This window comes from Dermacentor silvarum, chromosome 6 (genome assembly GCF_013339745.2).
Source record: "Dermacentor silvarum isolate Dsil-2018 chromosome 6, BIME_Dsil_1.4, whole genome shotgun sequence".
NCBI classification, from domain to species: Eukaryota; Metazoa; Arthropoda; class Arachnida; order Ixodida; family Ixodidae; genus Dermacentor; species Dermacentor silvarum.
In genome coordinates, this window is record NC_051159.1 from 55368571 (window position 1) to 55391404 (window position 22834).

The window sequence follows — 22834 nt, forward strand, 5'->3', positions numbered from 1 at the left end:
CCTCGCGGGACCTGCATCCTCTAGCTAGAGAAGGCTCTACAAAATTCTGCGGCAGGTGCCAATGCAACGACCCCGCAGACTTCCCACAAGAGAACCACAACCGGGCTTACTACGAGACGCGCGAGCTACCACTACTTCAAGTGCACGTCGATAAAATCGACGACTTATGTCCTGCTGTGGACACAGACGCTGAACGATCAGCCATGAATAGTGTGTCATCGGCGCCATCCACCAACGAAATGGTCCGCCAGCCCGTCTACGAGACGACGTTAGGCGCACGTGTCAAGCAGCGAGAACCCGACCAGGGCCCGGACCGACCTTCCCAGAGTACCGCAATCACCCTCCTCGGGCAGCAGCAGCAGCCGCGCGCAGGTCCGCTCCGCCCGAAGCCACCACTGCACCAGGGGAGCAGCCGCAGCGCCCCGGTATCCTCCAGTACCCAGCAGCAACCAGTCCCAACACCCCATGGTTCCAGCAGCAGTGGCGGTGGCAATCCCTCAGCCCCGACTCCTGCCACCGGAGATCACGACCCGGTGTTCAGGCAAGCGTCAGCGGCCATTGACCAGAGCCATCCAACACCATGGTCACCCACCTCCGGGAACGCCCCCGCCGCACACTCCGGGGCCGTCGCCGTCAAGCGCAGCATCCACGCAGGCATCAAGGGGCTCCCCCCAGGGTCAGCGCGGCACCCAAGGCACAGCGGCCACCGCAACGGAGCGCCGCCTCTGAATGGCTCCGACCATGCCCTCCAGCCACCCAGAGCACCACCACCCACAAAAATCAAGGGAGCACCCTCCAAGGGAATCTCCCCAACTCCGCGGGAAACCGAAAACGCTCAGCTGCAGGACAACCGACGGCAAGACCCGCGACCAGAGCGCAACAGTCAGTGCCGACCCCCCGAGGAGCTGGTTGCGCGCTGGATGGTCTTGACGACGACTACTTCGGACGACGACTATACAATGATTGTCCAGCATCAGCATGCATTCACAACCGCCAGAGCTATCTTCAGCAGCGTGGCCTGAATGTAAAGATGAAGACATGCACTTGGGCTCGGGCGCTCGGACACCGGGCGCTAGGGGGCGAACGAAAAAAAAAAAAAGACGACGAGCGGAGAATAGAACAGCCGGCCCAGGAACGGGTGCTGTGTGTCTGTCTTGTTCATTCATTACAATATATATATATACATATATATATATATATATATATATATATATATATATATTTCATGCCATATTAGGCTGGTGTCATATCTGCTCACGTGATCGCTGGAGTAAGTGGCATCATGCAGAGGTCCAGCAATGGAATAATCTTGCGGCTCAGGCCTTTCTCAAACATGTGCCACGTCAGTCAGACACGAATATTTTTTTTGTGGAACCTATTGTATACTTTGTATGCTCTGCTTATAGTTATCTCATTCCAGTGATATGTAGAATACTTCAGCATTTTGATGAGCACGCGTCGTATATCGGTGCGAATTCTAACCACGTCCTTGATATAAATATAGTGACATACACTCGAGCAACAGCCTGGATCTCCCGCCTGAGCTTTGCAAGCTCCGACTGTATATTCAAGTGTCGTAGTGCCTATGCAACGTATGGTCTCATAATAACCCAAATATAATTCCAAGGTCGATGATGTATGCTTTCGAAGCTACTTCATATTGCCACTTAGTAGATCGAAACCAGTTATTTGAAGCCGAGTGATAAAATCAGAGGCATTTCAAGATTACCTAGCCTTTAATGGCAGTAAACTCTTTTATGACTGTAAACTCTTGTCAAAGCTTTCTTGTCTTCATTTCTTCATTTTTTGTAGCGCTACTTCCTCGTGGCTAGCAGCCGAGAGTTCGCTCACCCGCGCTTCCAAGTACCGGGAATCTTGTTTCGTCGCATTTGTAAGCAGAGTGCTTGTGCTAAAATGTTTCTTCTGTTGCCAGCACCATTTAATTTGCATATCTGATGAAGGAATCGGTGAACTGAAGGTTACTTCTGCTAGTAGGCACAAAAATATTGGGAGCCATGGAATAGTGCGCAAACAGGAGGGATATGCATCTTTTTAAAATAAAATAACGCGCTATTGGATAACGTCCATCTCTGTGCAATGATATATTCCTGCATTTCCTAGTGAACAAAGGACCTTTTGCACTTCGCGTGACTGTGCTATAGGTTCTGGGGTGCTATGCAGGATGCGCCGAGTTTGATGAAACTCGGGATCTTCACGAGCTCTGTCAACGCCCCAAGATGAAAGAACTAATGGTAACAAGACAACGTTTGTCCGTCGGCACGCCTCCAGTTTCATTGGTTTATCTAGATTCACTCTGGTTGGCTATCAACCCTTGGGCGTTGCCATATTGGCGGTCGACAAACTGGGGCTCACGTGATCATACGGTCGGTGCATGTTTGTGCCTTCTTTCACTTGTTTGTCGTTACACCAAGTGAATTACAGGCACAAGCAAGTTATAAAATAAATGCATTTAGTACAATAATATCAGTCACATTAATGTGGGTTATAAGCATTTTAAAGTTTACAAGATGTGCACTGAATGTGTACTAGACTAATTTGTAGTATAATACGTTTCGCGTTATACCACGAGTGGCCGACCATCCTCCTTTTTTTTTCTCTGGATTGGATTGGCGGGGCTCGCTACGTACTTGCGCTAGCATTTCTGAGCACCCATTGGTGTGCGCTTGGTTTTCTCACTGGGGTTTCAACAGATCGCTCGTTGCTCTCCTCTTTCCTCTGGATTGGTGCGGCACGCTACTTGCTTGCGCTCCCATTTCCCAGCACAAATTGGTGTGCGCCTGGTTTTCACACTGGGCTTTTAACAGATCGTTCGTTGCTCGCGCTAAAGTAAGGCTGCGAGACGCCTCACTTCCGAGACGACTCCCAGAAAGTGAGCGTCGGCTAGCGCAGAAGTGGTTTGCCGCGCGCTTACCGTGTAAGCACTGAGGTATGCCGGAAAACACTCATACAAGAGTAACAAAACTACGCTTTATTTTCTTTTACTTTGCGATGCACCTCAATACTGGCAAGCGTCGAGCGATGGGTTCTAACAACCGCAGGATAGAGTCTTTATACTGGGTAGCCCGAGCGATCCGTGGTTTCTAACAAAAGCAAGAGAGGGTCTTTGCAGCGCACGTGGCCGTTGAGTGCCACCACATCCATCCCAAGTCGGACTCCAGCATCAGTGCAGTTACCCTGTACCCATCGCTGACAAGGTGGCGCTTCACTTTTTGACAATAACTTTCTATTTCTTTTTTGCGTGTAAACGCCCGTGATGGGATCCGCAAAGTTCACGCTGTGGTTGACTACCTCCCAATGCAGATTGAGGCATAGCCCCATTAGCATCCACTAAGTTTGTGATATATTTATATGCGGCCAATTCGTCACTATGAATAATGGTCCCCGGTTGAACATTGGCTGCACAAATGGCGCGTAGCATCGCCGCGTTTCGTCGGTCGACCTTGAAAGTCACAGCAGCCCTCTGGTCGCGAAGAACATGCCGAAGACCCATGGGCCACCATCTTTAATGCCGCCGTAATTTTGGCGTCTCAGCGCAAAGTTGTCGCCCGACATTAGGCGGCCTCGATTGTACTTTCGCTGGCCGCGATGAAGGCCCTCGTCAATTTGCGCTTTCTCCCGGGGGACACCGAGTGGAGGTTGCGCCAGCAGCTCGTCCCTCGCGAACTTACGGGGGTAGTTCCTCTAGTCGGCGATGGCGTGCTCCGATAAAGGAAACAAGTCGCCGGTCATCTCCTTCAACAGCCATATGTCTACGCTTTGGCTCAGGCAGTACGTGAGCAAAATCATTTGCCGCCTGGAGAGGTGGTCGTTCGGACGTCCGAGGCGGTCCATGTTGGCGAAGTAACTTCCTTCGCCTCTCTGCCCGTGCAGTACAGTGGTACCGTGTAACTGCGAAAACTGTTTTCGGCACCTGTTGCACCGGAAGGTAGCCCGTCGTCCATACTGAGCCTTCCAATATAATGTTACCACTTCGCCTGCGCAGGTTGGTTGGTCCGCGTTGTACCCCAGGTGCTTGTAGGTGCCCCAGTACTCCGATGACGACGCCGGACTTGGCCTGGGGCTGGGGCGCGGTTGACGAGCAGTGCTTGAAATAGGAGAGAGCTGAAGCGATCGCACGAACTTTTCCTCCGCAGCCCAGTCACACCACTCTGCGCTCGGAAAACACAATTTGCCCGCCACGCTGTTTCCGCAGATGACGGCCTTCGCCTAACTCGTCACACAGCCAGCGCACTGACGTTTTGGAAAGGCAAAAATGACGCGAAACTCTACGTCGGTCATGTAGGTGAACGGGTCCAGACGGTCATATTGATGCTTAATGCCGCTGGATGCGATGACACAGGCTGCTGCTGCCACCGCCATGTTCACGAGTGCAACTCGAGGGGTGTTTCGCGATGTACAAGTTTGGCACGAGTTCGCCTGTCAATCAAAACCATAGCTCACGCCCCGCGCCAGGCATGTAACTCTTGTACGCGCTCACCATGGTTGGGCCACGCCCAACTTATTTTTCGACAACAGTGACGTGGTGCGGAACTGAGAGGCACCAGAAATCTTGACCGGCGAAATAAAACACGCACAACACACTGTCGTCGCTGATGTACTGAGCACCACTATAAAAAAAAAGCGTCGACTTTCGCGGGCTTATGCATATATCTTCTTGGGCTGTGATGGCCCCAAAACACGGTTCATTGCCTGCATTGTGGCGATGTTGCGCACAGCAAATAATTGTCCGCAGGTCACTGTAGCTGCTTGCAAGGCGTCGATGTGCCGCGGTGGACGACGATCCTGGGCAGTGCGTAGTGTTTTCCAACGACAACGTATCGCAGCTGTCATTTGAGAAGGCTGCTCTGTCATCTGGCGGGCAACCATCTGCGGGCAGATGGCTGCCCGCAGTGTGGCAAACGCGGTCAGGGGTCAGCGCAAACGCACCCAGTGCGATGGCATTTCTTCATCACAAGCAAGGCGCACTAAACAATTACAACACCTTCCTGCGTTCGTCTAATTTCCTAACTGCACACAAGAGCCCTCACGCGCCAAAAGGCGATAAATGCGCTGTCGTTACGATATCCATCTGCGATCGCTGTTAGCTCAACAGCACAGGCAATCGGCAAGCACATTGGAGTGAACAACACACTCAAATTCTGCGTACATGCGCACGGAGGCACCTTCACTGGGCAAGCGGTGACAAGCGTTGAATTGTGTCGCTGGGCAACATGCTCTTCTTCGCAATGCATCGCGGAGACTTCGCGCACGCAGATAAACTGGTGCATTTTCACTGTGCTGCGTCACTACGGACCCTAGAATACCGCACAGCAAGGCCGCGATTTTGTAGCGAGGCATTATGACTTATTGTACTCTAGTCTTATCATCCACCGCTCACGGCCGGCTGATCTCGTTGGTAACGCGAGCGAACCGTCGCTCCGACCACTGACAAAGCGCGATAAGCGCGAAAAGGCATTATTACCGGAAAGGCATCGCTACAAAATACCGGCCCACTTTTGCAGCGACAGCCGTTGCCCCCGTCTCTATGGCTAGAGTGTCGTTTCAGTTGGTAAAGCGGCGGCCTTAATAGCCGCCTCAGTGAAAGCACCTGCGTTGAACAGCCATGCCGCAGCGCTGCGTTGCCATTCCCCTAATAGACAGGGAATGGACAGATCATTGTCATGACTGACTTTATGCATCATTATCGCATCGATTTTATCGAGAATAGCACGGCAGCGCCCCTGGCGACTGCTCCCCGATAGTGAACTCCCTCGTGCGGGCGACCCTCTATAGAATGTATCCGCTTGTAAGCTTTCGCCTCACTGTCGCCACTCGCGGCAAAAAAGTGCAAAATTTAATAATTCTCTCGATGTCCGTTTGTCATGACGAATTTATAGCAATCAAAACGAAAAACCGATACTTTAGGAAATAAAATGTTTGTTATTTTATTTGTCGTATTTCAATGTATTCGACTCAGGGAAAGTGTAGGTGCAAGAATGCACCGTATGTGCCCTGTTGGCATTCGACGGAGGATAGAAAGATAATGCTCGAAAGAGGAGGCACGCCCTTGACGCGCCCGAGAAAGGCGTGGCAAGCGGCTCACGGCAAGTGTGCAGATAGACAGCGGGACAGTGACGGTATTGCTAAATTGCGATAATACGTTGATAACAATACGCCGCGCTGGCGCGTTTTCTTGCGCAGTCCTCTGTGCTTGAATCGCGGAAGAACTGTGCCGCGCAGTGTGCGCTCATGTTGTCATACGGGGCTTTATCTCGACGTTTCTTTTTTGCCTGCTGTTATTGCACGTTCCTTGCTATCTCCGTTCACTGACTGCCATTGAGCAAACTCGGGTAAAACTCGTGCGAACGAGAAACTCGGCGCATCCTGCATAGCACCCCTGGTTGAAGAACTGAATTGGCAAAAAGTGGGAAGCAATTCTTTCGGCGGCAGTTCACTAGCTGATAATAAACGCAACGAGTTGTTTTGAATATCGAGTCTTCTTTTACAGCGAAGCTGCTAATTTCTAGTTGTTCGGGGTTTTTCGTGGGTCCGTTCTGTGCTCAACCAAACACAGTGCCGCCACCTAGCGGTCGCGGTCACTCAGACAGAACTCAAACGGCAGCTGGAGAAGGGCTTTGTCTTTGAGTTCCCGCGTAACAGAAATATGTTTTCTCGTATATACGAAGTACAGTCCGAAGCTATCATGTCTGCAGCTTGTGCGTAAGTCTTGTTTAACGAATTATATGGCGCAAATCACTTTGAAAAAAAAATATTAAATTACCTTACTATGGGACGTGCGCTGGGCGCAGGGCCTAGAAGAGTTAGGATGTATGCTGTACTTCCGTACACGTGCGTGCGCGTGTGACGTACCTCGCTTGTGATGGTGGTGCTTGTCTAACGTCGTCTTACATCGGTTGTGCTTGTCTAACGTCGGCGGCAGGAGCTAACGTCGCTGTACAATCGGCGTCAAATGAAAGCCGAACAGCGGAGCGCGTGCCACAAGCATTAGAAACAGCATAGTGCGCGCCGTCCAGTCATCAGCGCAGACAGGCCCACACATCCGGTTTGGTAGTACAGCGCCACCCCACTGAAGTGCGATTTTTTTTTTTTTTTTTGCCCGAGTTCCCGCTCGGACTTTTGAAAGGAAGAAAAAAAAAAAAAAGAAAACAGAAGCGAAAATTCAGCAACACTCAGAAGCTCAGGTTTCGCTTCTGTTTTCTTTTTTCTTCTTCCTTTCAAAAATCCGAGTGGGAACGCAGGCAAAAAAAAAAAATCGCACTCCAGTGGGGTGGCGCTATGCTACCAAACCGGATGTGTGGGCCTGTCTGCGGCGCGCACTATCCTGTTTGCGGCGCGCACTGGACGGCGCGCACTATCCTGTTTCTGATGCTTGTGGCACGCGCTCCGCTGTTCGGCTTTCATTTGACGCCGATTGTACATTCACTTTCATAGGGTGGAATGTAGGCGGAATGTTTTATACGTTTCAGGCATTGCAAACAAACCAACAACTACAAACCTTTCGATAAAACTTACTCTTGGCCTAGTTGGCTTGCTGATGGCCGCAATTTCGGTAAAGAGCTCACGCACAAAAGGCCTAGGAAACACGCACATGTCGACAACGGTGGCGTGTGTCATCGTCCGTTGTCACTTTGGATTTTGTGTGTGTGTACATATTGCGGCAATTATGTCAGATAAAAAAAGAAAAAAAAGAAAACGTTGGACCTTTTTCTGCGATGAGTCCTTGCGATTCGATAAACAGTGCACATCGAAAATACAAGCTCGGTCAAGAGCGCGATTTCTACAAAAATACATTACGCTACATTACCTATTCCCTAACCGTACGGCTATTTCTTTTTTTTTTTTTTGAGGGGGGGGGGGGGGGAGTTTCGTTTGCCTCTTCCAAGTTCCTGCTGCTACTGCTAGTGGTGGCTGGATGCTGTCTTGCCGAATGGCTCATACAGAGGACGGCACTCCTACCATCTCCTGCTTCCTTGTGATTATTCCTGCGTTGTCATGTCGCCAAGACCGTTGTATCATCGTCTACCTGCCATAATCATTTCACCATCGTCATTTCACCGTCATCGTGAAACCATTTCAGTCGTCATCGTATTGTCGTTATCCCCCGGCTTGTACTTCAAAAAGTTCAGCAAGGCGCGAGAACATGCGCAGGATTTCTGCGTCGATCGAGATCGGCTTCACGTTGGCGTCATGCCATCATTGTCACGCCGTTGTCCATATGCAGGCATCTTTCTGGCGTCGTCATTCGTTTGTCGTCATGACGCCGTCGTCTTCGTATCATTTCCATGCCTGCTGGCTACTGTCGACAATCTTGCGTAATTGGTCAGTACCGGTCATTGTGCAAACAAAAACCATATATAGTGAATAATCGGATGCTCCAGAGTGGCAGGAGGTAATGCACGTAATAGAGGACCTGAGCTCTAACGCGAAAACGCCGTCATTGTTGTGCCGTCATAGTCATTAGATCGCCTTCACACCATCGTGACCATTCATGCGTCTTCATATAACCGTCATACTTCTTCCATTGTGTTTGCTCCGACATTAACCCAACGTTGTCATATCATGGCCTTATGCTGCCATCTTCAAACGTTCGTCGCCATGCCATCATCGGTGTTCCGTCGTCACCATTCCGCTATCATACTGTTGTCGTATTTGCGTCATTGCCACGGGTTTGCCGTGAAGCTGTTGTTATCATTACATCGTTGTCATATTGTCACAGTAATTTCACTATCTGTCGTGCCTTCGTGGTCATGCCTGCGTCGTCATTCCACTATCCACATACCACTGTCGATATGCCATTGCAATCAGTTTAGGATGGTCAAGTGATTCACGTTATGCTCTCGTCATCATACCAGCTCGGTCATCTCATCGTCACATCGTGCTCGTCATGTCTCCGTCGGCATACAATTAATGGGCATCATTCCAGTATCGGCATCACGTTGTCGTCAAGCCATGTATATCATCCCATGATCGTCATGTCGCTGTTTTCACGTCGTCATCATTTGGTCGTCGTCATAGTAATGTCACCATTGTAGCGAGGTCATGCCTCCGTTGTCATTCCATCGTTGCTATTCCTTTGCCGTCTTATCATCGGCATCGCGTCGTCGTCCCGCATTCATCGTGTCGCTCTCGTCGTCATAACTTCGTCGTCTTTTCAGCGTCGTCATCTCATCGTCGTTATCACCAAGAAACGCCGATGAAAGATTTGTTTAAACCGATCGCCACGGCACGTGCGCATCTCATATTTTCTTTTGTGGCACCTGGCCTTGAGTGACAACCGTAGTGACGAGAATTAAGATAGGAAAACTTCCGGCAGGACCCGTCTTAAGATGACTATCGACGTTCATGCAGATCAGCACTCAAATAATGTAAATAAGCACTGTATTTCCACTGCTGAAGCCTATATTTAATTTGTGAGCCGTGTACTGGAGCCGGGCTTCCTTCTCGCGCCTATGTTTGGACACGCTGTGCAATTTAGCGGCACGCTCGTCAAGGGCGCGCAATGTTCACACTTTTGAGTGGATTACTAGATGCCTTGCGCGGGTAATCCACTCAAAAGGGTGAAAAAAAAAAGGATTACGTTGAAGAGTAACCGCTCGCTGCTCGTCAAAAGATTCCACCAGCGCCAATCTATAGATATTTATCATTGTGCCACGTATATGGTCAGAAAGAAGTTCAAAAATAAGTTTAAAAATGCCTGTGAAAGTATCCACAGGCACATTTTTTTTTCGTTGATACAATAAAACAGGATGCAACAGACGGGATTGTTTGTTCCGCCTACTGATTGCCAATTGTGTCCGAAACTTGACATAATCGAACATGTTTTTCAGACTACTTTGATACTATTTGTTGTGAGTATCTGGAACCGAACATTAAAAAAAGAATCACCCTGCCATCAAGCCTTATGACATAAGAGTTCTGGCTGTATGAAATGATAAGAATATAGCGTATGATATGTTTATGTTAATTTAAGCGCAGGGTTTTGCGTACGAGGATAGATGGCACTACATAACACTGATCCTGTAGGCAATAGTTTATTGAAAATATTGTTAACCTCTAAGAAATGAGTAATCTAAAGAAAACCGGATTAGTTGCCTTTCTGCAATGAACTCGTCAACCAAAAGCGCTTTTAGTAACATCAAGCCAAGGATGGTTTAGAACTTAATGCCTAGGTGTGAATATTTCTGATTGTACTGTTTCTTCTATACCACGAAGGCAGCAAAGAAAAATGCATTCTCGGTGCAGCACTATAGAACCAGACGGCTGTGCTTGAGGAACCCGGATGACGCTGGTCTACTGAACCTGAGTGCTGGAGAAAGTTTCGAGTGTCTTTTTTTTTTTCGTTGAAGAGCAGCGTAAAGAAGCTAGAGAGATATACTTAAAGTTGCTGAAAAAGGCTAAATGCTCTTCCCATTAAAACTCGTTGGCACACAGAGCATGTCTTGAGCAGACAGGACGTTTTAAACGAACTACTATACAGCGAAAACTGGTCCTCCTCTCTTTCTGTCCTTCGATCATCTCGTTATAGGCCGTCGCCATCGAAAGAACAGCTTTGGACCAGTTGGACAGAAAGGGCGTTGCTTTTCGTCCGTAAGTCGTCCTTTAGGATTGCTGTACGACGCCACAGCCCGTCGTCGCTGATTAGATGTAGTTTATTTACCAGGCGTGGCCATTGTTTCCTAATCTTTGAAGTCAGATCTGGGTTCTCACAACGCAAGACAAAGACACAAATAACACTTGCATGAGGATGCAGTGCGACACTGCGGTGAAGGTCACCGCTATGCGTCACGGCACAGACAGAAACACTGGCAAAGCCTTGGAGCCAAGAACAACGTAGGAAGTGTCTATGACGAATTTGATTGAACTTCAGGAAGCTTTAGCCAATATGGTTAGAGCAGTGGCTTGTTTATTGGACACACTAATATAAAAAACTATTATTCGAACAATCTTTTATAGGACACCGTGTGTTTGAAATCCAAGGTGAAGTAAAGGGAACGTTTCAAGCCTAATGTGCGTTTCTAGATTTCACGAATTTAATTATTTTCCTGTTTTGTACATGCATTTCAATGATGAAAAAGTGTAGGCTTGCTGTGTCTGAATCACCTGCTAAAATTATAACAGCGCGCTTGCTCATAACAGAAGATCACTGCCTTTGTCCAGAACCAAATGGCCCCACGTACAACTGCCTGATGCGTAGCACCGGCGAGTAAACCACACGTAATTATAATTCAAGTATTTTCGCATCTATATACGGGAATCCTAAGCACCTCACTCTTATCAGCAATCAACAAGTATGTAGGTTAGAACGACAGAAAGCTGAGCTTTTTGGTAAGGATTCATAATGCAAAAAGGTAAGGCGTGCAGACACGGACACAAGAGGACAGAAGTGGACAAACGAACGCCGACTATCAACTGATGGAAGCACTGAGGCGAAAAAGAAGAAGACACAAAACTCATCTGCGCATGCTGTGGAATGGTAGCACCACGTGTCAATGGGGTACACGTGCCTGTCTGTAGTGTGTAGGTTTAATTTGTTCAAACGTCTTAACTGAGACTTTCCGACCAACTAATTAGGAGCGCATTAACTTGCTGAAGAACGATGAAGATTTCAGTGCAGCCTGGTTCCGTTGCTTTATTCATCGCACGTGGACAGGATAAAACAGCCACAGTATATATCATAACTCTAAACTACACCTGAAACTACGCATTAAACAAATATTCAAAGGTCACCGTAATTGGTGAGCAGTGAAGGATGCAGAATATTGTGCCAACTTTCGTTTAGCTCACTTCGTGGACAGGTTCTGTAATCACGCTTTGCTGTTAGCAAGGCGTGCCTGATTTTTTCCACTTTTTTTTCTTTTTCTAGTATTGCCAGTGCATAATAGGCAAACATGTTCGCCATATTGTATTTGACTCCGCTTTTGGGTCCTTCACGTAAAAATTAATAAAAACAAAACTTCGTGGTCCTTCCTATTCGGGACGAATGTATACTTACGATTACACCACATCCCTATGTACCTCTTCCTCAATGCCTATGGTTGTTTAAAGCACAAATAATTCTAATTATTTATAGAAAGCTAGTTTTTCCTTCGCAATGATTCGTATATAGTCATAATCACGCTAAGTATGGTGCAATTTTACGTGCAAGGGTGCGGGCGCTAGCTAGACAAGCCATTTCTTAATGTCGAGCCTTGTTGTCCACCAAGTAGCTTTTGAGCGTCCAATGCTGTGCGAAAGAAAGGCGTGGTAAAGGCGGCTGGTTGGCAACGCACCTACCGCGACAAAACAAGGCACGTCCTCGAGACATCTGCCAGCCACCCCGACCTTCCACGATCAATGTGCATGCTACACGACCGTATACAGCCTCCTTTTATCAGGGAGAAGGGGGGTGGGGAGGGCGGGTGCCAGCAATGAATACTCAAGCAAGCGGTCGGAAGACAGCGCCGGCGTGTCTTGCATAAAACCACTTCCAAGTGCGGATGGGCGCGCACGAGTAGGACTGCTCGAGAAGGAAACTACTGATACGCAAACTTGTTCCATGCTCCTCTCCAGATACGTTAACCCACCTCTAACGACAACCACCTCAGCGTGGTGTCTTACCTGCCGTAATCAGCTTCTTCAAAACCATGCAGCCTTATGGAGGCTAAATTTTATGCATGCCTTTTAAGACGAAGCGCACGTGCGTCTTCGAACCCTCCGTACATTTAACACACACGGCATCGCTTACCACTGCATAGAACAGCGAGTATATAGTATCTTCTGCAAGTTGAAAGGAACGACATTGAGGTGCTCTTGGGAGTAGGTACGCTTCTACTGCAGTGGCAAATCTGTGCGACCGAGATCTGGGAAACTTGACGCTGCTTCCGGCTTCGCTCAAATAATGCCGTGCGAACATCCTGCAGATTCTTGCAATGGTGCAGCTTTTTAGCTGAGCGTGCAAACTATTCTTTTCTCTCACTCTTTTTTCTCTCATCTCGCCAGGCCATCGTCACACGCAAGCAAAGTTCTAAACAACTTCGAGGAAACGAAGGCATCGCTTGTGTCTGTGGTTTAGTTCGAGATTAGACTAGAGAAGGTGCACCATGCTCACGTCACCGTTGGGATGAAGTTCAGCTCTTAGGCGCCATTATATTTCCTGATCTTGAGAAGCCAGAGTTGGACCTCCATTATGCAATAAAAGGAAGCGAACAAAAAGCCGAAGAATACCAGGTGCTGCAAGAGACTAAACTACTTTTGTCAAATGCGAGGGAAGGTCGTCGCTGCACTTCGCAATGAAACGAATGTATTCCTCAAGTTGAGAACTAAGAATCGTCCGAAATACGACATCGATGCCAATTTGGCTTGTTTCTTTTGAGCCTACAGGGATGGGATTGGATCTGTGTCGGGTCTCTGTACCAAAGGCTGTAGAAAAAAAAACCTTTCTATCCTTCATTCAATCCCCTATGAATTTATCTGTCGTTGTGCGATCACCATCTCGTAGTCCTGTTCGATGGAACAAAATGAAATGGACACATCGTGTCTTGGGTTCCAAGCAGTTAAAACGCTTTTAGTCAGTGTCGCAAGCGACAAAGAATGGTTGAAGTAAATACAGATTACGTTTTCTGGTGCTTCTATCTGTAAAAAAAGAACATTAACGACAAGGTCCGGTTTTCTTCTGTACGATCTAGTTTGTGTTCTATCTCCAAAAGGATGCCGTGGTACGAAACCACCCGGCGGAGGCCCTTATCTTTTTGTGGTATAACCGGACGGCATACAAGCCTCTGTAGAGTCTAGCTTCGTCTTGCAGCAGGAGTGCCTCCCATATTACTCCATCTGTCCAATTTTCTACAGTGCGCCGTAAGTTACAATACGCGCCATCCAAGAATAGACTACCGGAAGAAGTGCTCCTCGATTGTCAGCTTCTGATCGCCCTATGCTTGACGCCTAATGAACTGAAGCTTCTCGGAACCAAAAGTGGTCAGAGCAATTGGGGAGCCGCATTTTTTTTAAAGAACACAAGGCCGCATGTAGTTACTGAATGACCGTTGAGAGCTCTAGCATTTGCAGCAATGCGTAGAATTGGTGAGACGAAGTACAGAGTGGACAATGACATGTTGTACAAGCAAGTGCAGAGTGATTCCCGTTGGTCGTAAAAAGACATTTATTATTTTTAACTTCTCGCCGCAGAGTGAACCAACACCACCACCCTGTCGCTTATTACGGGAATGGAAAACACGAGAATGAGTTGTAGGTAAATACAAGGGACTACATAATCGATATGCCGTTCACCCGCAGAAAGATTTCGGAGCTCTGAATCAAAACAGAGAGGGAATTATCATGGCCAACATTAAACATTCGTTGCATCCTATAAGCTGGGTTCGACTTGTACTTGCTGGAACCTCTTAAGCTGTAAGTTGGCACATTTCAGAGAACAAACGCATTATTTATTTTGATTAAGGAAACAAAGGCGCTATAACGTAAAATGATTCCAAACTGTTTTGATTCCAAACTCCTGACGTCAAATTTATGTCACCACCAACGCAAGCATCGGGCGGTGACCCGCAGCGTTATCTGAACAACCCGATGAAACACTCTCCTCGTTTATAGGAGGTAACCTTTGTTCGCTTTCAAAACCAATAACATTGTCAACACACAGCGGTTTTCTTATATAATTGGCAGACAAAAGGCGAGGAGGACGCTCTAGTATAGAGGGATTCGATGGGGCCGAGCCAGCACCGTGAAAATAGATAACCACATGAAGAGGGTGGTGCCGGCTTCTCCGATTTGTCCGCTTCACCTTACTTATCTTGTGGTGGCTGGTCGAAAATCGCGGCAGCGTGCAACGGAAGGATAAGAATGCCGCTAAAACGGATCCTCAGCAAGGAAGAGTTGGCAGAGCGATGTCGTATGCATGCCTAAAGGGCTCGGTAACGTTTTACTGCCACGCAAAAAGGTTTATACTGCGCAAATAAATACGTGCTCACCGGCAGGTGGGAGTAGCGAGGGCCTGAGCGATCGGCGGGCAGCCATCTTCTATCCCTTCGGAAAGGGGAAGTCTATGGCTATTCAGAAGGATTTTGAGTTTTGTTCGGCATATTAATGCATTTTTTTTTTTGCGTACACGTCACTTTGACGTGCGAGTTTTCGCGGTTTTGTGACGTCGCGTGACAGACAGGCGAAGTGGGCGTAGCCAGAAAACATTGTACCAATAGCAGAGGGCTAATGGTGAAAAGGCGTCGAATCAGGAATTATTATTTTTCTTTTGTGCGGTTTAATCATGCATAATCAGTGCGTACACGTTATATCAGATGGGGAGTTATCGCGGTTTTCGTGAGGTCGCGTGACAGACAGGCGAAGTTGCGAGTGGCCCAAAAACGTTTGGACCAATCGTGAAGGCTGACTGCAGAAATTGGAATCAAAACAGTTTGGAATCATTTTAGGTTTAGCGCCCCATGTCGGCACTTTCCATGTGGAAGCAGGCAACAGCTTATGCGAGAGAACTACTGCCTTCGAACTATGAAAACCTACGCTTGGGCTCTACTTCTCAGTCACTGTGAATGACTTCTCTGATTATTTTTTCAATTGGTGATGTCTGAACTTAAAAAAAATTTCATGGCCACCGCGTGCTTACCAGGAGTTCATTTGCAGGAGTTCACTACCACTGCTTTCATTACCCTAAGTTAAAATTTTGCAGCGTGGGAATTATGGGGGACGTGCTGGTTCCTAAAAGTTATGATTCAGTGTGGCTGTGTCACGATCCTTTCAAAAACTTTTCTAAGGCGCCTCCAAAACTAGCACCCATACATACAAGTACCCCCCCCCCCCCCGCCTTATATTCCTCAGCTTGCCGACAATAACACCCTGCAGAGGAATAGGCTTACTATATAGGCTTGACCGTTTTTACTTATGTTATCTGAAGAAGCTAGTAAACAAAGCGTCTTGGTTTTAAGCTCAACGAATATGGCGTGGACAGTCATGAATTGGTGTTCGTGCAAGAGCGAAGCCAGAAGGAGGACTTGCAACAATTACTACAAAAGAATCACCTCTGGTTATATGATATTTATACTATCTCCTGCCATACATGAACGTAAGCGTCTAGCAAATTTGGGTAAGTTGCTCGTCAGTAAGAACAATGTTTTGGAGAGAAACTGTGCGGCGAAAGATTAATATTTTCCACCTGTCAAATTATAGATAGGCGCTTGGCTACTGCGATGGGCCGTCCATTGAGGCACTTTCTTAACCGAGCCCTTGTTTCAGGACAGGTTCAAACACAGATATACATTTTCAATGCGGAATAAGTAGAACCTATTTTTTGCGCTATGCTGAGTATTAAAGGCACCTTATCCTGTTGCACCATCATGCGCGGTTCGGACGCATAACACAATTCAACCACCACATGGTCTAATTAGTGTTCAGCGGCATTCATGCAATTACTCGATTTCCCACGATAAGCACCGCCGACAAGGCACTCATTTAACGCATTAGATCCGGTTAGCTCGGAGTGATTAATGCAGAGAGAATGCTTAGAAACACCTGCGCTGATGTCAGTTCTTGGGGCGCACCATTAAAACACGCCATTTCCCAAAGCCTACTGAATGCCCACTACAGAACAAACCCTTCGCTCCACGACCTCCAATTACTAACGTCTTGTTTGAGCTGGCACCCACCTATGCCCCCAAATTTCTTAATCTCGTCATACTAGATGTCACTACGCCGTCCTCAAAGGCCTTTCGCTACCATTGACGCCTTCTCTTTTTTTAACCCCCGCAGGCGGCTCATTGGCGCCCCTCGGGTTGCGCTCGTGTTCGTGCTCAACACGCGGTCGTGCCACTGCTCCTGCGTTCATCTTCAGGCTCGGCAAGCGGACGGGAATGCCGCACGTCTTCCATTCGGCTGATGAGCAGGCCGTTTTCGATGAGCAACGCCGACAACGCGCCCGGCAGCGGGTTCGCGCACGCCGTGCGGGCCAGGTGTTCAGGGCTACTGAAACAGAGGCTTGCAGACAGCGAGGGGCACCTGATCCTCACTTAAAGGAGCACGATGCTCAAGCGAAGGATGAGCAACGTCGACAACGCGCCCGAGAGCAGGCTCGCGCACGCAGTTTGGACCCGGCGTTGAGAGCTGCCGAAACAGAGGCTAGGCGACAGCGGTCATGAGTAAAAGGAGCTCGATGTCCACGTGAAATGACAGAGAACGGCGACAGACCCCGAGGTCAGGGAACGCGACGCCAAGCTAAACGTCACAGAAGGGCATCGGACCCTGAGCTACAGGCCCGGGAAGCAGAATGGCTCCGCCAACGTCGACAGTGTCTCCCACAAGCTCGGACTGCTGCTGCTGCTGCTGCTGCTGCTGCTGCTGCTGCTGCTGCTGCTGCTGCTGCTGCTGCTGCTGCTGCTGCAGCAGCAGCAGCAGCAGCAGCAGTAGCAGCAGCAGCAGCAGTAGCAGCAGCAGCAGCAGCAGTAGCAGCAGCAGCAGCAGCAGCAGCAGCAGCAGCAGCAGCAGCAGCAGCAGCAGCAGCAGCAGCAGCAGCAGCAGCAGCAGCAGCAGCAGCAGCAGCAGCAGCAGCAGCAGCAGCAGCAGCAGCAGCAGCAGCAGCAGCAGCAGCAGCAGCAGCAGCAGCAGCAGCAGCAGCAGCAGCAGCAGCAGCAGCAGCAGCAGCAGCAGCAGCAGCAGCAGCAGCAGCAGCAGCAGCAGCAGCAGCAGCAGCAGCAGCAGCAGCAGCAGCAGCAGCAGCAGCAGCAGCAGCAGCAGCAGCAGCAGCAGCAGCAGCAGCAGCAGCAGCAGCAGCAGCAGCAGCAGCAGCAGCAGCAGCAGCAGCAGCAGCAGCAGCAGCAGCAGCAGCAGCAGCAGCAGCAGCAGCAGCAGCAGCAGCAGCAGCAGCAGCAGCAGCAGCAGCAGCAGCAGCAGCAGCAGCAGCAGCAGCAGCAGCAGCAGCAGCAGCAGCAGCAGCAGCAGCAGCAGCAGCAGCAGCAGCAGCAGCAGCAGCAGCAGCAGCAGCAGCAGCAGCAGCAGCAGCAGCAGCAGCAGCAGCAGCAGCAGCAGCAGCAGCAGCAGCAGCAGCAGCAGCAGCAGCAGCAGCAGCAGCAGCAGCAGCAGCAGCAGCAGCAGCAGCAGCAGCAGCAGCAGCAGCAGCAGCAGCAGCAGCAGCAGCAGCAGCAGCAGCAGCAGCAGCAGCGCAGCAGCAGCAGCAGCAGCAGCAGCAGCAGCAGCAGCAGCAGCAGCAGCAGCAGCAGCAGCAGCTGCTGCTGCTGCTGCTGCTGCTGCTGCTGCTGCTGCTGCTGCTGCTGCTGCTGCTGGTTACTTGCTGGTTGGCTATATTGGCTATATTTGAAATTGAAATGAAGAGAATATTGAAGAAAACATACATAAAAAAGTTGCAGTGGCTTAGCTCGGCTATGCCAGGATATACGTAGCGTTAGCAAAGGTTCAGCGTCAAGTCTTTCATGTGCCATAGTCTTTCGCACACGTCGCGCACATATCCAAACGGATTGTTTACGAAGTCCGTCTGGAAGGTCCGAGTCGCACTGGCGCTTTCGCTGAGTTTCACAGTATATTCAGTCGATCGGCGAGCCTTGACGTCATCGACGGCGTTTTGTTGTTGCTGCAGGGGTGGTCGGGCACGTCGCTCAGCCTCCTGGCGACGCCGCTTTGCTAGACGTTCGTCCCTTTGCTCCAGTGTCTCCGCAGCACGTTTAGCCTTCTTCTGTTCAGACCACCCTCTTCATGTGGTTATCTATTTTCACGGTGCTGGCTCGGCCCCATCGAATCCCTCTATACTAGAGCGTCCTCCTCGCCTTTTGTCTGCCAATTATATAAGAAAACCGCTGTGTGTTGACAATGTTATTGGTTTTGAAAGCGAACAAAGGTTACCTCCTATAAACGAGGAGAGTGTTTCATCGGGTTGTTCAGATAACGCTGCGGGTCACCGCCCGATGCTTGCGTTGGTGGTGACATAAATTTGACGTCAGGAGTTTGGAATCAAACAGTTTGGAATCATTTTACGTTATAGCGCCTTTGGTTCCTTAATCAAAATAAATAATGCGTTTGTTCCCTGAAATGTGCCAACTTACAGCTTAAGAGGTTCCAGCAAGTACAAGTCGAACCCAGCTTATAGGATGCAACGAATGTTTAATGTTGGCCATGATAATTCCCTCTCTGTTTTGATTCAGAGCTCCGAATCTCCGAAGCTCCGTGGTTACTTGCTAAAAACAATCGAAGATCTAAAAACCTGATGGAAGAATCTGCCGAAAGTTCGTGGGTCACTTCTATGGGAGATAAAGTCTGTTTGAAGGTTGTCAATGTTTGACTAACGACCAAGTCGGCGTCTGTTGGCAGTATGAACCTCGGACTAGTAAACCTCTGCTACCTTTTAGTTCTTCTCACTCTAAGCTAGTTAAACGAAGCATTGCTAACATGTGCCTGCTGAATGTTTTAAAGAAGTCCTGTCCACATCGAGCTGCGGCAAGTTTTCTTAAGCAGATCGACCGACTGGAAGAGGCAGGCTACCCGCAGCCTGTTCTAGTTTCCGTAGGGGATACAATCCTGAAGAAGTCCCGAACACGCCAACTGGACCAGGAGCCACCTCGCGAAAAAGAAAAGGTAGCCGTCATACCTTACATAGACCGCATGTCGCACAATTTGATAAACATTGCCAAGCGAGCTAACGTAAATGTCGTGTTTTCTGCCCCGTGCAAGCTTTCCAAGCTCTGTATAATGACCAACCCTTTTTTCCGCAAGGCACCGGCCTGTGGCACAAAACACGACAACAAATACGTAGATTGTCCGGCAGGAGTAGTTTACGAAATTCTTTTAGATTGCGGTAGAAAGTACGTGGGCCAAACCGAGCAGTGCCTGAATGACAGGCTGATGCAGCACAATAACAAAGTCAGCACTGGGAGAGAGGGCCACCGGGCAATTCATTGGAGAGACTTCAAATGTAAGCCAGACTTCTACGCCTGCGCTGTGGTTGCCAGAAGCCATGAAAAATTGGTTCGTTTAATAATTGAGGCCAAAAGGATCATTAAGGCAGGTCATGAGTGCGTAAGTGTTGCCTCAATATCTCTATCACGCAAAGAACTACTTTACCTGAACGCGAATGCGCAGTGAGAAACTGTGATTGCGCTCCCTGTAGAAATTAGTGGCGTTTTTTCTGATTACGCATTGTTGGAAGTGGCGCCCTGTGTGTGTGTGTGTGCTCTCTCTTCGTCCGTCGTCGTTTTCGCGCCTTCACTTCAGATCATGCTTAACCAACACGCCCAACTATCCATCCTAAAGAACAACAGCTTCGCGTGCCCCAATTTATCTGATCGGGTGATCGGTCACTTGTGGTAATCTTTATCCGATTCAGATGTACACTCGCTGTCTGCCTGTCATACTACATGGCGTCCGTAACTAAACCTAATATTCTTAGCCTCCCTCAACAATAATGCCGGCTAGCAGCATTATTTTCCCGTAATTCACACTGCTTTATTGTAGTCTCCGAATACAAAGCCTGCCATATCGCAATGCATGACTTCTTGCTTTATTATCCATAGCTGTAATTAGCGCGAATTCAATGCAAAAAACGACAAGGCCGCAACCACGAGTGCTTTTGGCTGTCGCCATGTCGGCAGTGTGCCTTGACATGGCTACTACAACGTCATGTAATTAGTAAATCTACGTGGGTATGTAAATTGTGATGATAACAATGTTCACTAGGGGTAGTATAACGTAAAGCTATTACAAACTGTTTCCATTTCGTTCCTGCAATTTGCCATCCACGATTGGTCAAACATTTTTCGGGCCACCTACACTTCACCTCTCTGTCACGTGACTCATCTGCTATGACGTGTACACAATGATTTTGCATGATTAGACCAAACAAATAAAAATAATGTCCTTTTGTTTTACGTCTATCAGTGTAGGCTATGTTGGGCCAGCGTCTGCAAGCTCTCATCTGCATGTAGTGGCGTACTCCAGCATGCTGTATAACCGGAATCCAATCTCGTTTACTGGAACACCTAGGCATCTTCAAGCGATCCCTAAGGTAGCCCTCATCCATCATCCAACACTACAGAAACTTTAGTTGCCACTCTGACGCGAGGCGTCACTGGCATGCATAGATTTTAGTACTCATGATAAAGCAAATTATTATGAGTGAAATTATTACGAAATTAAAACGCCTATATATGTATCTTGAAGTTCTAGCATACGAAAGAGTACGTCGCTTTTTCTGCACTACATCAACAAAAGAAATGCTGAAAAGCAGGGTGTAACATCATTTCCAGTACCTGATTAGACGCGTTGAAACGCTGCTTACATGTTAAACATTTTCATGGAGGGCTTCCTTGGCAGAATAAGAGGATGTAAATGCAAGTGGCTGTCTACATCTGGGGGCGTAATATTACCTTGCATGCTGGAAATGTGCTTATATTAAAGATCGGCGTCTCTAAAGGCTTTATTCAATTAGTTTCTTTTAGGGGCGAAGCTCCTTAGGGTGTGGGTCGTTCCCTCCTCTGTAGTAGTAGTAGTAGTAGTAGTATGTAGCCACGTCTAGTTTATGAATTGCTCAATAGATGGCGTTGTGTGTCCGTAGCCACCTAGATAAAGAGCATGTATGGTATGCCTGATTAAATCAAGCAGGCTGGGTGACTGTTTTTCGCCGCCCCGTTTCAAAGGGGATGCCAATAAATCATCATCATCATCATCACCTGTAGTTTTATGAAGTGTTCACTAGATGGCGTTCCGGTTACGCTTCCACTTCCGGTTCCGGCTCCACTTTGCGCGCGTTCGGTGCGAACGCGGGCAAAACGCCGACGGCGTCGACAACAGTTCTGCGCGTTGCTGGTGCTGCTGCATGTCCAAGTTTATACAGCTGATAAAACTACCTTGAGTCGACCCCATGGCTGCTTCGCATACTACTCAGGGTTCCCCTACGGGAAGATGGTGTAATTTTCTCTCTCGTTCCCGACGCGCGCTCTCTTTATCTCTCGTCCGTAGCTGTGGTTTACCCGAATGATCCCCCGGTGCTTCGCCCACTCATCACCATTCACTTCGTGGATATGCTGTGTTTTTGTAGCGTTAGCTACACTGGCCTAGCCAAGCCCGTTTCGCGCGGCACATCAAGAGCCGTGCTGCGCATGCGCAAGGATCAGTGATGTCACACGGCTTGCGCACCGGAGCCACCGGAGCCGGCACCTCTCGCGTACTCCGCCGCCGCCGCGCGCGACTCACCGCCGCCGGTCTGCGCATTCCAGAGGAGTGACGTCGTAGCCGTGGTAGACGCACTGGCGCCGGCGCGCGCTCGCTGTGCAGTCGCCGTCTGACACTGCGCTGGAGCCGCTGCGCTTCTGACTGGCGTTTGCCAGTGTGGTATAGCCATGGAGAAGGAGAGCGCAAATGCTGCTCAACAGCGCAGAAGAACGGAGAAGCTTGACTCATCGGATCCCGAAGTAGTTGCCTGGCAATTAGCGGTTCAGCGTAGGACGAATGAACAGAAGAAGGCTAAACGTGCTGCGGAGACACTGGAGCAAAGGGACGAACGTCTAGCAAAGCGGCGTCGCCAGGAGGCTGAGCGACGTGCCCGACCACCCCTGCAGCAACAACAAAACGCCGTCGATGACGTCAAGGCTCGCCGATCGACTGAATATACTGTGAAACTCAGCGAAAGCGCCAGTGCGACTCGGACCTTCCAGACGGACTTCGTAAACAATCCGTTTGGATATGTGTGCGACGTGTGCGAAAGACTATGGCACATGAAAGACTTGACGCTGAACCTTTGCTAACGCTACGTATATCCTGGCATAGCCGAGCTAAGCCACTGCAACTTTTTTATGTATGTTTTCTTCAATATTCTCTT

The 22834-nt window shown here is 49.0% G+C and overlaps 2 protein-coding genes across 2 annotated transcripts; both read left to right on the forward strand.

The window, feature by feature from the left end:
• Positions 1-203: 203 nt before the first annotated feature.
• LOC119456667 (mastermind-like protein 2) lies at positions 204-17793 on the forward strand (the record flags this gene model as incomplete). Its single annotated transcript, XM_037718491.1, is given in 3 exon segments — positions 204-882; positions 16768-16943; positions 17452-17793. Coding segments are annotated over 3 exon segments (1197 nt in total), but the record flags the coding sequence as incomplete, so codon positions are not given.
• Positions 17794-17823: 30 nt separating this feature from the next.
• LOC119455027 (ataxin-8-like) lies at positions 17824-18183 on the forward strand (the record flags this gene model as incomplete). The annotated part of the gene is made up of 1 exon (XM_037716550.1): positions 17824-18183. A coding segment is annotated over one exon (360 nt), but the record flags the coding sequence as incomplete, so codon positions are not given.
• Positions 18184-22834: the final 4651 nt, after the last annotated feature.